The sequence below is a fragment of the Euleptes europaea genome, chromosome 19, assembly GCF_029931775.1.
Source record: "Euleptes europaea isolate rEulEur1 chromosome 19, rEulEur1.hap1, whole genome shotgun sequence".
NCBI lineage: Eukaryota > Metazoa > Chordata > Lepidosauria > Squamata > Sphaerodactylidae > Euleptes > Euleptes europaea.
Window position 1 is genome coordinate 4,990,851 of NC_079330.1, and position 17,034 is coordinate 5,007,884.

The 17,034-nt window shown below is 52.7% G+C and overlaps 1 protein-coding gene across 1 annotated transcript in view; it reads right to left on the reverse strand.

Annotated features, from left to right (window-relative positions):
- Positions 1-2,603: 2,603 nt before the first annotated feature.
- The window catches only part of NOC2L (NOC2 like nucleolar associated transcriptional repressor), a 66,710-nt gene continuing 52,279 nt past the window's right edge, over positions 2,604-17,034 (reverse strand). The window contains exons 17-19 of the mRNA XM_056865507.1: positions 16,407-16,548; positions 5,998-6,129; positions 2,604-2,734 (exon numbers count right to left, since the gene is read on the reverse strand). Of these exons, the coding sequence (XP_056721485.1) occupies positions 2,604-2,734; positions 5,998-6,129; positions 16,407-16,548 (405 nt within the window). The remainder of the gene's footprint in view (positions 2,735-5,997; positions 6,130-16,406; positions 16,549-17,034) is intronic.

A 17,034-nucleotide genomic window follows, 5' to 3' on the forward strand; every position in this document is an offset into this window, starting at 1 on the left:
CCATCCCACTCGGGCCTCAGGCTGCCAGAACTGAACGCCGCAGCCTGAAAAGCCAAGACCCCCCCCCCCCCCGGAAGCTGGAAGTGGGGGAAGTTTTAAAGCAACGCATTAGACTTTGGGATTTAAAAGATGACAGGAAACCAATCCAAAGATTTAGTTGGAAGCAATTCAAAGGGTCCGATGGTTTTTGAAGAAAAGGAACACTCTTTCCTTCTTTGCCTTTCTGGAAACCCAACTCTGGAGGAGAGACCCCCCCAAAATCTTCTGGTTGCACCTACGCCCCCCAAAGCGGCAAGGAAACTCTATCCTCGGCATTCAAAATATGTCCCTCGCTGGAACCTGTACACAGGTCCTCTTTCAGGGTGTCTATGCATCTCTAACAACTTTTAAAACAATACCAAAGACAAACAAACTGACCCAAGGCAAGTTCTGGTCCATGTTTACTTCAGTTTGGATGGTACAGCACAGGTATCTCTGTGGGGTAGCAAGTTGTTTTTTTTATTTTGTATTTTTTTAAACTGTAATCGTTGAGGTTTTGCTGCTTAAACCTTGCAAAGATGGAACTGTGATGGAGTCCCTCCTCCGCGGGCCCTGCACAAACTGTTTTTTGTGGAAGAAGAAAAATAATAATAATATAGCCTTGCGGGAAGAAGGGGAGAGGAGGAGGAACATAGCGGAGAAAGACAAGAACGCCTCCGCTCCCTGGACAGCGCGTGTACAGAAGACCTGCTTCTAATTTTTACTCCGTTTTTGTGCGTGGGGAATGTGTGTGCGTATGCGTGTGGATACTGAAGGGGTGGGGCTTGTTGCAGAGGGCGGAGTTGCACATTTTACCTGGTCCCCACGACTAGGTGAGAGGTACCCACGTGCCCCCCCCTTTGGACAAGGAGCTCACGTCAACCGCCGCCGCCACCACCCCTCGCGATTTGTACAGTGGTGGAAAACAATCATGTGATTGATGCTTGTCTGTCTGTCTCTCTCTCAGCCCTTCCTGTTTTAAAACACTGCACGTTCTACTTTTCTTTTTGAAAATGCAAACAAAAAAAGAAAGAAAAATTAGCTTGGTGGTACCTTAGCTTCTTTATATATTGTAAATGGTAATTATCCGTCACACTGAGGGCCGATGCTTTCCAGCAAATCAATTTAAATAATAATAATAAAAAAGAGAAATCACTTAATTTATAAAATGGCTGCTCGCCTGCCCCACTGTGTACTTACAAAAAGAAAGAGACACTTTCCATGAGCGATGTCAGACCCCGACGGCAAGGCATAAGCGTGACTTGACAAAACGCACAGACGAGAGAGCGCTGCGCGCCCTGGAGGACCGCATTCTGTGCCCGGGTCTTCCCCATACAAGAAGAAATGAGGATGCTGGGGACTAAAATACAATCCAGAGGCTAATGGTTCCTGTTAGTATTGGGGGGGGGGAGCTCCCAGCTTCCTGACCCTCAGGAGCCCCACACCCACGTTCTAAATGGGCCTGTCAGCACACCGGTCTACCGTTCTGTAGGGCGAGTGGCGTGCAAACTGCACCACTGACTTAAGTGGCCAGCCTTCCATCCCCAAAGCCCTACACGAACGCTCGAGTTTGGACCCCTCTGCCTGTAGTGGGGGAACGGGGAGCGCTTGCGGAAAAAGAGGTCGGCCTAGCATAGTCACATCAGCCGATTCTTTGCACACCAGGGCAAAACATTTGGATGGAGCGTTCGCATGAAAACTGAGAGGGTTCTCCCTCCACTTCTGGCAAAGGCAGATGGCCTCTGCTACAAGTCCCCCACTTGTTTCCAAGGGGGAAAATAAGAGATAGAATTTGGGGGGGGGGTGTTCTGGCCAAGCACCCCCCCCCCCGCTTGGAAAGAACCTTGTGTACCAATAAAAAAAAAAGACAGAATTGGGCAGATTCCCGGAGCTGCAGGGAAGAGATTTCCATGAAAAGGGAGAGACGTGACCCACGCTGGGCCGTTAACCCTCTCTTTCCTGACATCTGCTCAGCAAAAGCGTGACTGTGCTGGCTCTGCTCCAGGGTGGCCTTTGCACAGAGCAAAGGGCACCGCAGGAAAACCAGCAGCCGAGACCTCTGGCTGTCCCTGACCGTCAAGCGCGAGGGGAGCGCTGCGGTCGGCAGGGGGCCAGGAGAGGAGGGGGGCTGCAGCTGCTACCCTCTGGCTCTTCCCCGCTGGGATTGGGGGGGGGCGGGAGGGACAAATTGAGCCGCAGCCTGCGGGAGGGAGGAGAACAGCAGGCCAGGGAGGCGATTAACACCCCCCCACACACACAAAAAAAACAGGAACTTGGCAAGCGGGCAGAGGCACCCCCCTCCACCCCCCCCATTAGTTAAAGAGGCAGATTTTAACGAGGGCCTTTTATGTCCTCAGCCGAGCTGTTTTACGGCCCCCCGCTGTAACCACAAATTTTTACTGCGCTTAACCCAGCCGGAGACGTTCCAAGTGGGGTCTCGGGTGGCTTCACAGAAGCGACTCATCCCTTCCCCAGCCCGACACTGCAGGCCCGTTCAACACGCACGCTGTCTCCCCCCACATCATATAACCAGGCTCAGCCACCACCACCCCCCGCCAGGAATAGCCAGCCCAACCGCCCCGGGGTCAGTCGGCCTCCTCGTCGGAGAAGTCCAGGTCTTCCACGACGTCCTCTGGTCCCTGCGCCAGATGTTCCAGCTCCGCCCGAGACAGCTGTTTCCCGACACCCTTGCGCCTCTGAGGCCCTTTGCCTCCCCCTGCGGAAGGAAGGGAGGGGAGAGAGGTGTAAATCCTGCCCTTATCAGGAAGAGAGGAGAGGGGGGGAAGAGGCAGGCAGAGGCAGCTCATTGCTAATTAATCACAAGCGCTAATTAATTTATCGGCACGCTGCATCTCCCAGATAGCGGGGGTGGGGGGAGAGCGGACAAACACTCGTGCTCCTGCACCACCGCTCAGAGGCACACGGTGGGGAGGGAGGGAATCCAAGTTATTTTTCACACACACACACCCAAAAACACACTGCTCTTTTTAACTGCCATTTGAGCTCTGCGACCGCAGCCAGCCTGCGCCTGAAAAGGGAGTGTACCTTGGGCAGGTGAGCTCGATTCTCCAGCCACGGCTGGGTAAACGGAACCAGCAACCTTGGTTGGTTACCGTATACTAACGTCAGGGCCTGGCCTCAGGAAACGTCCTGCCCCAGTTGGGAGGGGCATAAGGGTGCGTTTAAGGCTCACGAGTAAACTCTCATGTCAAGGGCACCAATAAAGGCTTTAAACGATTCCCGGTTTAAGCTGGTTTTGGAGGGTAGCTGTGTTGGCCTGCAGTAGAATGGCTCGATCTGAGTCCAGGAGCACCCTGAGTCTGCGGCTCAGTGGTCGAGCATCTGCTTGGCATGCAGAAGGTCCCAGGTTCAATCCCCAGCATCTCTAGTTAAAGGGACTAGGCAGGTAGGTGATGTGAAAGACCCCTGCCTGAGACCCTGGAGAGCCGCTGCTGGTCTGAGTAGACAATACTGACTTTGATGGACCAAGGGTCTGATTCAGCAGAAGGCAGCTTCATGTGTTTAGGGGAGGGGCCGTGGCTCAGTGGCAGAGCATCTGCTTGGCATGCAGAAGGTCCCAGGTTCAATCCCCGGCATCTCCAGTTAAAGGGACTAGGCAAGTAGGTGATGCGAAGACCTCTGCCTGAGACCCTGGAGAGGAGCTGTGGCTCAGTGGTAGAGCCTCTGCTTGGCATGCAAAGGTTCCAGGTTCAGTCCTCGGCATCTCCAGTTAAAGGGACTAGGCAAGTAGGTGATGCGAAAGACCTCTGCCTGAGACCCTGGAGAGCTGCTGCTGGCTTTGAGAGACCGAGGGTCTGATTCAACAGAAGGCAGCTTCATGTGTTCACCAACAAGATCTTTGAGGGATGAGCTTTCAAGCATCAAAGCACCTGTTCTCAGATACATTTAAGTTGGGCTCTTTGAAGAACACGCAAGTCGTTGCAACAGATGGCTCAAACAGAATGCTGCAGAACTCCCTCTCTCTCGGGCCCTGTGGTACAAACGGCTGGCTCACGGCCGCCGTGAAGCCGCTGCGGCCCTTCTGCGTCCCTTACGTCTGGCCCAATTCTGTGGATGGCCAGATTAGACCCTGTGGGCGAGGGTCGTGGTGTAGAGCAGGGGTGTCAAACTGAATTGTTACGAGGGCCGGATAGGCATAAATGTCACTTGGTTTGACCGGGCCATGCCTCGCCAGTCCAGATCGCCAGTGGAGAGGGTGGCTGGCTTGCGGGCCGGATAAGAGCTCCCAAGGGGCCGGATCCAGCCCTCGGGCCTTATGTTTGACACCCCTGGTGTAGAGGGTGCCGTTCTCCACAGAGGACCAGAGGTGTTGTCTGCTGCTCTTGTTTACCGCGATCCCCGTTGTGGATGCACGCATCCCGCCCTGCTCTGAGGGGCCTTCTGAAGCGACACGCTTTTCCTCGCCTAAAGAGGCCAACCGGTAAACAAGATATAAATAAATAACTAAATAAAACAAGGCTGATTGAGCGTTTGGCTTCGGCACCGGCCGTGGTGTTGAGAGAGAGACAGCTGGGGAAAGTCTTTCCCCGGCCTTCGCCTCGCCAGCCTCGGTGGCCCCGGAGACAAATCTCTCCAAGAGCAGGCGAGGAAACGCCGCCAAGCCTTCGCAGCCGTTGTCAGTTCCCGTCTCAGCCGCTCGTCTATTCTGGGTGACGGCACCGCGGCTCGTGTGCCAACCCTCTGCCATCTGCCACAGCAAATCAGTCAGCAGGGCTGGCCGAGGCGCCCGCTCGCTCTTTCTCGCTGTTATTTTCACCTCGCAGCTAGGGAAGAAATTGTGTCGAGGAAGGAGAGGTGGGGGGGTGACAGGTGCTTCCCCCCCTCCCCGATCCTGCTTCTGAACGAGGTTTATGCCCTTAACCGCCCGCTCTCGTGGAGAGGGAGAGACGAGAGCGTGCCGCTCGATAATGGGAAAGGACAGCCAGAACCGGCGGCATGGCTGATGAGCCAGCGAGCTTCTCCTGGCGGAGCTCTTTTGCTTGGGTAACCAGCCAAGACGAAATTGCTGCTGCCGTCGCCATCACTACCCCTTGGTGCTACTTCCAGCATCAGCTGGGCCCTACACTGACCCAGCCCAGAAGCTGGCAGCCGCCACCGCCGAGGACAGCGGGCCACAGACGCCGGTCATCTGCTCAGGCCAAGTGGAGGGGGGCTCCCGCCCCTGTTCCTTGCCCCTCTTGGGTAAAGAGTTTCAGCATTCACCGTCACCCATGTGGGGACTCCCTTTGAGGGCTGCCCCACAGCCTTGCAAAGGCTGTTGCTGGCATGGTGTGGCAGCAGGTTATGTATGACTGGGGAAAATCAGAAGTCACAAATTTAAAGAATTGGGGTGGGGAGAGAGACTGGCAGAATACAGATGTAAAACAGCTTTTAAAAGGCCCCAGGCTCAGACTCCCCCCACCCCCAGAAAAAATAAAGCCCTCGCTGCAAATTGGTTCGCTCACTAGTAAGCTGTTTTGACAACTGCAGTCACACCATTCCTGTGGAGGGGTGTGGGGGGCCATGAACTTCAGCTCATAGCACCTGCGACACACCTGGGCAGATGAATGATTGGCTCATTCTGGCCAAGGGGAAACGCAAATGGCACACGCGCCTGGCTCATCTAGGGGGCTCTGTGTCGTGCCAACCATGGTATCTCCTAATCACTCAGCACATGAAAGGCAACCGCCTTCTCTTCTGATTAGGGGAGGGGCCGTGGCTCAGCAGCAGAGCATCTGCTTGGAAGGTCCCAGGTTCAATCCCCGGAATCTCCAGTTAAAAGGGACTAGGCAAGTAGGTGATGTGAAAGACCCCTGCCTGAGACCCCGGAGAGCCGCTGCTGGTCTGAGTAGACAATACTGACTTGGTTGGACCAAGGGTCTGATTCAGTATAAGGCAGCTTCATGTGTTCAGGTATCAGAACCCAGACACAAGCATCCCGCACGCATCTCCAAGAAGGCTACGATTCCTCTTGCTTACCGTCTGAATCACTCGGGTCTTCCTCCTCCTCTTCGCTGTCATCCTCCACTTCGTACTGCCCTTCCTCATCATCCTCCTCTTCCTCGCTGCGGCCATCTAGGGCGCCCTCCAATTTCTTGAGCTTTGATTTCTCTACGTTGACAGAAGAGCAACAATAACAGTGTTTGTGTGTAAAGTGCCGTCAAGTCGCAGCCGACTTATGGCAACCCCTTTTGGGGTTTTCATGGCAAGAGACTAACAGAGGTGGTTTGCCAGTGCCTCCCTCTGCACAGCAACCCTGGTCTTCCTTGGTGGTCTCCCATCCAAATACTAACCAGGGCTGACCCTGCTTAGCTTCTGAGATCTGACAAGATCAGGCTAGCCTGGGCCATCCAGGTCAGGGCAACAATAACAGGGGGGGGGAATCACTCAAAGCTGTTGGGGCCCCCCTTAGACAAGTGTGTCGGGGCCGGGTGAAATGGGGGCGGGGGAATATAGTCCAGGATACTGAATTCCCTTCAAGTCTGAAAACCTGGACAGTTTTATAATCATTCATTCGTCTATTTAGGAAATTTGTATGCTGCCTCCCTAGGTGGCTCAGAACCACAAAACAAAACAGACATTAGGACGTATTCTTAACAGAGCGGTTCCTCAATAGAACAGGCTTCCTCGGGAGGTGGTGGGCTCTCCTTCCCTGGAGGTTTTTAAGAAGAGGATAGATGGCCATCTGTCAGCAATGCTGATTCTGTGACCTTAGGCAGATCATGAGACGGAGGGCATCTTGGGCATCTTTGGGGCATGGAGTAGGGGGTCACTGGGAGTGTGTGTGTGGGGGGGAGGTAGTTGTGAATTCCCTGCATTGTGCAGGGGGTTGGACTAGATGACCCTGGTGGTCTCTTCCATGATTCTAAAACAGACAATAGGAACTGTAAAAACAAATCACACCAATAAAACAATCCTAGTCAACACAAAATTATTGACATTGGCATTAGTACTTGGATGGGAGACCACCAAGGAAGTCCAGGGTCACTATGCAGAGGCAGGCAAGGGCCAACCACCTCTGAAGGCCTCTTGCCTTGAAAACCCTACAGGGTCGCCATAAGTCAGCTGTCACTTGACAGCACTTGACGTGCACATAGTTCTGGGTGGTGGTGGGGTTTAAGCACCTGTGTTCCCAAGTGGAAGTGCTAAGAGGAAACACACACACGCAAACAGCAAGATTTGAAGAGCACAGAAACGCGACCGCCTGCTAGCAAATTACCGGTTGCATTTACTGAAGATTTTTTTGTGTGTGCCATTAATTTGTAGCTGACTTACAGCGACCCCGTTCGGTTTTCAAGGCAAGAGACGTTCAGAGGTGGTTTGCCATTGCCTGGCATTGTATCATGACCCTGGTATTCCTTGGAGGTCTCCCATCCCATTGGAGGGTGGAATAGGAAGGGCCGTGGCTAAGTGGTAGAGCACCTGCTTGGCATGCACAAGGTCCCAGGTTCAATCCCCGGCATCTCCAGTTAAAGGGACTAGGCAAGAAGGTGACGTGAAAGACCTCTGCCTGAGACCCTGGAGGGCCATACGGAGGGGCTGTGGCTCAGTGGTAGAGCATCTGCTTGGCATGCAGAAGGTCCCATGTTCAATCCCCAGCATCTCCAGTTAAAGGGACTAAGGCTGAGGTCTTTCGCATCACCTACTTGCCGAGACCCTGGAGAGCCGCTGCCGGTCTGAGTAGACAACACTGACTCCGATGGACCGAGGTTCTGATTCAATATAAGGCAGCTTCATCCCAATACTTGCCAGGGCTGACCCTGCTTAGCTTCTGAGATCTGGCAGGATTGGGCTAGCTTGGGCCATCCAGGTCAGGGCTCTGAAGAATTCTCTCCCCCAAATTCATTCCAATTCCAATTCTGGTGCCGTCTTCTCCCCCCCCCCCCCCCCGCAGGCCGGATGCAAGATGGATGGCAGCCCAGCCTCCTGCGGCAGATAATGTCGACGAGCCCCCCCCCACAGCCTATCTCCGCGAACGCAGGAGAGCGCCGCGACAAAACGCCAAGTTCTTCCCCCCCATTCATCATGCCCTGCTGGCGGGAAAAGGATTATCAGCGGCAGCCGCTGCCTTGTGATAGAAACCCACCTGAACCGGCTGCCCTCGCAGAGCCCAGCTGGGGGCCCGGCAATTGCAGAGCCAACACCTTGATTAATTTCTGCACTCTCGTCGCCAGAGAGTGTGCGTGCTTGCACACCTACACACATGTGCAGAGAGAGGGAGGATGCTCCGAGGGCATCTATTTAAATTTTTAGTTTATATAAAAAAAAAACACCTTTTGATACACAATTCTGGAATTCCTCCCAAGACGAGCTGCCAGATGGGTTAGCACTATTAATATTCTTTGCGTTCTTTTTTAGCATTGTTGTCACGTTTTAAATGTTGGCCACTTTCCCTAGCTGCCCCCCCCTTTATGCCCAGATTACTTATGTGGTGCCACCCCTTCCCCTCCCTCTTCCAAACTCTTTCTAGGGAAAGAGTAAGAAGAAGTTGGTTTTTATGTCGACTTTCTCTACCACTTAAGGGAGAATCAAACAGGCTTACAATCACCTTCCCTTCCCCTCCCCATCACAGACACCCTGTGAGGTAGGTGGGGCTGAGAGAGCTGTGACTAGCCCAAGGTCACCCAGCTGGCTTCAGGTGTAGGAGTGGGGAAACAAATCCAGTTCCCCAGATTAGCCTCCGCCGCTCATGTGGAGGAGTGGGGAATCAAAGCCAGTTCTCCAGATCAGAGTCCACTGCTCCAAAGTACTGCTCTTTACCACTATACCATGTTGGCTCCTTGGAGTTAACCTCCAAATTCTCTTCCCCTCCCACAGCAAAGCTTAAGTAGGTATAAAACTCAAGCTCTTCACAACCATCTCCTGTTACCCTGGCAACTCACTTCATCGCCTCTCCCCTATGTCAAAACTTGAGACTATAAGTTCTTTGGGGCAGTGACCTGGCCCAGGGGTGAGGGGGCTTGCTTATGAAACCCTCTGAAGCACTAAGTACCCCTGCATCAAGGAAGAATAAATCACTAACTTTTCAGCATGCAAAGCCCTCGCTCAGGTCACCTTCATCCTGTTCAGTAACGGAGGCCGTGAGATTGCCGGTTTTGCACTTGGCCGCAGACTTGAGTTTTGAAACTGTGCCGTTATTTGGCCTGCCCTGCCCTGGCTGGGCCAGGCTAGCTTGAACTTGTCAGATCTCCGAAGCTAAGAAGGGTCATAGAATCATAGAGTTGGAAGGGACCACCAGGGTCATCTAGTCCAACCCCCTGCACAAAGCAGGAAATTCACAACTACCCCCCCACACACACACACACAGTGACCCCTACTCCATGCCCAGAAGATGGCCAAGATGCCCTCCCTCTCATCATCTGCTTAAGGTCATAGAATCAGCATTGCTGACAGATGGCCATCTAGCCTCTGCTTAAAAACCTCCAGGGAAGGAGAGCTCACCACCTCCCAAGGAAGCCTGTTCCTCTGAGGAACCACTCTAACTGTTAGAAAATTCTTCCTAATGGTCGGCCCTGGTTACTACTTGGATGAGAGACCACCCGGGAAGTCCAGGGCTGCTATGCGGAGGCAGGCAAAAGCAAACAACCTCTGTTCACCTCTCACCCTATGGGGTTCGCCGTGAGCCAGCTGCGACTTCATGGCAGTTCCCATCACCGGGTATTTAGCCTCCCAAATTTGGCACCCTCTCTTGAGACTTCACACCTTTCTCTCCTTGCTAGAGACAGTGACAGATCAGGATGCCTGCTGCCTTAAGATAAACAAGCACCATCACCCACTGCCTCTCTCTCTCTCTCTCATGCACACCCAAACACACACACACATTTCCCACTGGAAATTCTCAGTCTCACAGCTGTGGAAAGGACAGTGTCCCCCTCGAACACAGAGCCAAGAGCATTCTCCTGTCTTACTCTCCCCCACCCAATGCAATCACTGCCAGCTACAGCTGGTGATATTAGCCAGATTTTTTTAACACAATTGGGGCAAGAAGTGTGGGCTCAGAAGAAGAGTTAGTTTTTATATGCCGACTTTCTCTACCACTTAAGGGAGACGCAAACCAGCTTACAATCACTTTTCCTTCCCCTCCCCACAACAGACACCCTGTGAGGCAGGTGGGGCTGAGAGAGCTCTAAGAGAGCTGTGACTAGCCCAAGGTCACCCAGCTGGCTTCGTGTGGAGGAGCAGGGAAACAAATCCAGTTCACCAGGTTAGCCTCCACCACTCATGTGGAGGGGTGGGGAATCAAACCCGATTCTCCAGATCAACTCCACAGCTCCAGCCACCGCTCTTAACCACTACACCACGCTGTGTTAATCTCTAATCTGACTGTAGCAATAGAAAAGAGCAAGAGTCCACTAGCACCCCAAGGATCTTGACCGGGCACTTTCTACCTTCTACCACCATAGTGTAGTGGTTACGGCTCTAATCTGGAGAATCGGGTTTGATTCCCCACTCCTCCACATGAGCGGTGGACTCTAATCTGGAACCGGGAAGAGAAGGAGCTTGTAAACCAGCTTGATTCTCCTTAAAAGGTAGGGAAAACCGGCATGTAAAAACCAACTTCTCTTCTTCTTCTTCATCATGTATCAGTGCTTGTGCACTCATCTAAAACCAACATTATACATTCACCAATGTCACTGCATGTTGAAGCAGAACACACAAACACACACACCTCTACCGAATTATACCTTTTCTTTAGTCACCATGTAGAAAACAAGAGATAGGAACTCCAGTTACGAGGAACAGAGAAGCAAACATCCCCGAGGGAAGAAATCTGAGATAATAATCTATGGTTATTACATAAATCTATTCTCCCTTCCTCCTCCTCCTCCACCCCCATTCTTATCTTTTGACATTTGGGGCGACTCGCTAATTACCCGAGACAAGAAACCCGTCCCAATCTCCCCCCCCCCAAAATAGAGACCCGCTGCTCATTACGGGTAGCGCCCGCAAATAGCGTATGCGCAGTCACGCCCCGGGAAATTCGTTCCCATAACGAACTAGAAAAAAGGTGTCTCCTCGCGCATCGGCCACTCCCCCCTCCCCCCGCATTAAATTGGCGTAATACGATTACGTGCGGGATAAATGAAGAAACCCGCTAAAGTTCATTAGAGGCGCGCCGTCGCCTAATGTGGACAGATCGCTCATTACGGGCCCAGCCTGGAGAGCCGCCGCAGCCGGCGAAGCGCCTCTTCCCCGGCTTTAATTGCCTCATGACAAGGCAATCCACCACCTCTCCCCCAGCCATTAATAACCGCCCGCAGCAGCAGCCTTCCCCTTCTGGAGCTCCGTCAGCCGGTAAATGAGAGGAATGCGTCCGTTGCCGCCTCTCCCCACCGCGACCACAGACAGGCCATTGATCAAATCTGGCAGGCGAGGGAGGCCATCTTGCTATATCGCCTCGTTCTCGGAAACTCGGCGCAGCACCGGCCCCCCGAGGCGTTCAAACCCCTTGACCTTCTCGCTCGCGCTCCCTCTCTCCTGACGGAAACGCGGCTCCTTCCGCCCGCTCTCCCGGCGTCGCTGGTCAATTTAGCGGCTGTGTTAGAGAAGACGGATGGATCGATAGGTCACGGGGAGACGTGGGGGGTTAGGGAATCCGGGTTGAGCCCCCCTGGCTCCGCTACCGACTCCCCAAAAGGCCCACAGGCAAGTCGCTCAACAGAATGTCTACAGGACTCAAAGAAGTCGGACTAATGTCCCAGCTTCTCTGCCAAAAGGGAGCCAGAGGTATGTAGGTCTCTGTGAGTGCTAAGAAGAAGAGTTTGTTTTTATATGCCGACTTTCTCCACCACTTAAGGGAGAATCATCGAATCATAGAGTTGGAAGGGACCACCAGGGTCATCTAGCCCAACCCCCTGCACAATGCAGGAAATACACAACTACCTCCCCCACACACACCCAGTGGCCCCCTACTCCATGCCCAGAAGATGGCCAAGATGCCCTCCCTCTCATCATCCTACTTAAGGTCATGGAATCAGCACTGCTGACAGATGGCCATCTAACCTCTTCTTAAAAACCTCCAGGGAAGGCTTACAATCACCTTCCCCTCCCCACAACAGACACCCTGTGAGGTAGATGGGGCTGAGAGAGCTCTAAGAGAGCTGTGACTAGCCCAAGGTCACCCAGCTGGCCTCATGTGTAGGAGTGGGGAAACTAACTTGGTTCACCAGGTTAGCATCCGCCGCTCACGCGGAGGAGTTGGGAATCAAACCCGGTTCTCCAGATTAGAGTCCACCGCTCCAAACCGCTCTTAACCACTACACCACGCTGCCTAAGAGCTCCACTCCGTCACCCACACAGTTCACACTCTCGTGTTAATTAATGCAGAGTTCTCCCCGATGTGTACACCCATCCAACAGTTCACCCAGACGGGATCTGATGGGCCTCCCTGAGAAGTGATTTCCACAGCTGCGTTGTTTCAACAAAGATGGTCCCACTCTACACTCTTGTCCCTTTTTATTTCAAGTGGTGGACTGCGGGGGTCCTTCGCAGATTTGGACAGCACACCTTCCTCATAACATCCACTGTAACGGTTGGGTGAATAAAAAACACGCGCCCTTTTGCTTCAGGGTTAACACAGCAGGAGTTGAAGTCTTTACTTCACAGCAACAGTAGGCCCAGGGGTGGGGGTGGGGTTATGCACCTTTTGCAGGTTCTTTGGGAAATCGCACTTTTCATTTAAAAAAAAAAAATCAAGCGTCTACTCCTCATGCTGCAAAAACGCTGGGAAGTGCAATGGGGAAGAAAAAAAAGGTAGGTATGTAATGACTGACTGACATAACCAGGTCAAATTTGGTTCACAAGGGTGTTGGCTTGCTATCTGGTGATGGGGGAAAGTAGCAGCCGACTTATGACGACGCCGTAGGGTTAGAATCATAGAATCACAGAGTTGGAACGGACCAACCAGGGTCATCTAGTCCAACCCCCTGCACAATGCAGGAAACTCACAACTACCTCCCCCCCCCACACCCCAGTGGCCCCTATTCCATGCCCAGAAGATGGCCAAGATACCCTCCCTCTCATGAACTGCCTAAGGTCATAGAATCAGCCTGACTGACAGATGGCCATCTAGCCAAGAGTCGTTCAGAGGGGGGTTGCCATCACCTGCCTCTGCGCAGGGACCCTGGACTTCTTTGGTGGTCTCCCATCCAAGGACCAACCGGTGTCGACTCTGCTTAGCTTCTCAGATCCAACACGATCAGGTTAGCCTGGGCCATTCAGGTCAGGGCAGTCTGCTATCTACAGTACAAACAATCTGACTATTCTTCCAACTCCCTAGATTTTTCTCAGAGGATGCTGAAAGGCCTGCCTCAAATTCTTGCACATTTCAAAAAGGCCAACAATTTCCGAGAAAGCCATAGAACGAAAAGCGGTCCAGAGACTTCTGGTCTGCTTTCCATCACCGCCGAAAGAGCGGTGAGGAAACCCGGCCGCACTGCCGTAACCCTTTAATAACCAGAAGGTAACAAGCCTCAGTGTTCCAAGTTCACAACAGTTAACCATCGGGAGCCAGCCTGCTCTCGAGACGAACTTATTCCGCGGAGATTATAGAAGCTATAAAACGCTAATGAGTGCTTAACTACAGCAATATTTAATTAAAAAAAAAGGAGAGGAGCTGTGAGCTGCTGCTAATTAACTGAAAATTGGTAATTTCCTAGCTATTAACAGCTTATTTTCCACTCATCTGAACACAGGCAAGGAACCAAAGCTGAGCCATAAACAGGAGCTAAGCGCCGTCAATGGGGGATGAGATGGCCCAGGATGACGGGGACTGAAGACAACCGGTCTTAAGATGTGTCCCCTGGTTGTTTTGAATTACTATGCCAGGACGGAGTAGGGGTCACTGGGGGTGTGGGGGGGAGGTAGTTGTGAATTTCCTGCATTGTGCAGGGGGTTGGACTAGATGACCCTGGTGGTCCCTTCCAACTCTATCATTCTATGATTACCTAACCTGACCACCTCTGCGTGCTTATTTATTTAGAAAATTTATACGCCACCTCTCCAAACATTTGGTCAAGGTGCCTGCCCCTTTTGTTTTAAAATCAAGGTTCTAGTCCTTCTTGAACATGTAAACAAATTACAAGTCGGGTGAGCCGAGGGGGCTGGAACTACAAAAGAGGGGCTGCAACACTCTCCTGGACACCCCCATTTCCCATTCCCTAGGCTAACACACGACCAGCCCTCAGCCCCTGCCCCACACACGTGGCCGATTTAGGCAAGCTTGGCAGAGAGAGGAGAGAGACGGAGCAGAGCGGCTCCCAGCTGTGACAGCTCCCGCTGCTCTTCCGCCGAGGGAGGCTCGCCAGCTCCAAAAGGTGTCACTTCATTTCGCGTTGCCAGCCTGCCTCGTGCCGACAGGATTTCCCCCGCCTCCCTCCTCTCAGGGAGCGTCGCTGGGTTGGCAGCTTCCTAAAATGCAGGAAGCCTCACCGGCTCAGCCATGCGCGTCCTAATCTCCTCTCCAGGGGGGCCCGAACACCATTCCCTGCTACGACCCGCTGCCCTGTCGCAGCTCAGGGTGGGGGGAGAGAGACGACCAGCGGGGCTTCCGCCTCTTCCAAGCAGCAGCTGTGCTCAACTTGAGTGGGGGGGGGGGGAGTGCTGACGGCGGAGGCCGCAAAGCGAGCAGATAAAATCGATACGGCACACCATGTTTTTTCCTCCCCTACCTAGCGCTACAAGAAAGGCTTGCTGTATTCGCTGCGCCAAAGTGAAAAAATCCAGAATTGCATACTGAAAAACACACGCGCGAGCCAACATAAAATCTGCCTTGCTGGACCAGTCCAGAAGCCCGTCTACCTCAGCATCATGTTTCCTACCCCAGCCAGCCAGGGGAAGCTCAGCAGGGATGCAATAGTCCCCCATTGTCTGTTCTACCCTGTTCCTGGCATACATTTTCTGCACACAGAGGCTCCAGTTATCATAAAATCACAAAGTTGGAAGGGACCACCAGGGTCATCTAGTCCAACCCCCTGCACAATGCAGAAAATTCCTGTTGGCAGAGTATGCTAAGTATGCAGTGAAGGGTCAGACTCACTGATTAAAGAAAAAGTTGCCTTTATTGAGGGAACTACATTTTAGGATAGGAAAGCTGAGAGACAGAGCCTCTAGCTGTCTATCTAGCTAAGGAGGGAGAGAGAGGGTAGAATGACTTCCGAGAAGAAGGAGGAAATTGTCCCCTAAGAATATCAGTCTAAGGACAGACAAGAGGTGTGAAAAAAGAGTGGAAAGGTCTCTAACCTTACAGCCCTAACTAGCTGACCACTTGCCCGCCCCCTGCTGGGTCTTCTTCTCAGTTCCTTCTAGACATTGCAACTCTTCCAACAATTCCAAACTACCTCCCCCCCACAGCCCCAGTGACCTCTACTCCATACCCAGAAGATGGCCAAGATGCACCTCCCCCGCCTGATCTCCCTAAGGTCACAGAATCAGCATTGCTGACAGATGGCCACCTATCCTTAAAAACCTCCAAGGAAGGAGAGCATTATGCAGGGGGTTGGACTAGATGACCCTGGTGATCCCTTCCCCTTCCAACTCTATGATTCTATGAAAGATGTCTTAATTGGTCAGTCATAATGGCTACAACAGTTGTGTGTGTGGGGAAAACACATATTCAACCTAGGACGCTGCCTTACACCATGTCAGACCAATGGTCAGTACTGTCTACTCCGACCGTCAGCTGCTCTCCACATCTCCTGGCAGAGAAGGGGACCCTACCCAAGATCCTCTGACTGGCAATGCCAGGGGCTCCATGGGTTCCTGACTGGCATACAAAAAAAACTTATCTTTTTGCTTCCCCCCTCCCCCCTCTGTAAAGTTCTGCATTTAAGACGAACCTTTCCCGTCAAAACTGATTCTCAAAATAGGTTGCTGTCCAAAAGGTTTCAACACACCCACACACAGAGCACCCAGCGGGACTGCAAACAAAATAGATGTTTATCTTCTGCAAAATTATTTTGCAGCCGGGAGAGATGAAAACAGCCGGAGCGCGCAAGCGAAGCCACCCTCCAGAGTAATTTTCTTCCTGGGGAACCCAGAATTTGTAGCAGATCTGGAAATTAGCTGCGGACCCCTAGCGGCTGATGAGAAAATTACATCACCCCCCTTAACGCACTCCAGCGTTTTGCACGACCCCCAACAAATGCAGGCCCTGACCCAGACGGCCCAGGCTAGCCTGATCTCGTCAGATCTCGGAAGCTAAGCAGGGTCAGCCCTGGTTAGTATTTGGATGGGAGACCACCAAGGAATACCAGGGTTGCTGTGCAGAGGAAGGCACTGGCAAACCACCTCTGCTAGTCTCTTGCCCTGAAAACCCCAAAAGGGGTCGCTGTAAGTGGGCTGCGACTTGATGGCACTTTAGAAACACACAACAAACGCAGACTCCATACCTTTGACAGAGAAGCTGCCGGCCGCCTCCTCCTCGTCGGAGTCGCTGTCCATCTCAAAGAGGTCCTTGAACGCCTTCTTATCATCCTCTTTTTGGTCGCCTGGTTTCTTCCGTTTGATCTCAGGGAGGTTGAGGTCTTCCAGCTGTGAGCGAGGCAAGGAGAGGGGAGAACGACGAGAATCGATAAGTGGGTTCCGGCGAGCAAATGTCCTGTAGCAGCCATCGCGCAAAAGCAAATTTTGAGGCACTCATTTCTCAGCGTACACAAGCTCGGGAGGACCCAAGTCAAAATCCCCTGCTTGGAGAAGTGGTGTCTGATCTGGAGAACCGGGTTGGATTCCCCACTCCTCCACATGAGCGGCGGACTCTAATCTGGTGAACTGGATTTGTTTCCCCACTCCTACACACAAAGCTAGCTGGGTGACCTTGGGCTAGTCACAGCTCTCTTTAGAGCTCTCTCAGCCCCACCTACCTCACAGGGTGTCTGTTGTGAGAGGGGAAGGGAAGGTGATTGTATGCCGGTTTGATTCTTCCTTAAGTGGTAGAGAAAGTCACCACATAAAAACCAACTCTTCTTCTTAGCTGCAACGCTAGCCAGGCTGCCTTCGGTTAACCAAATCTCGCTTTTT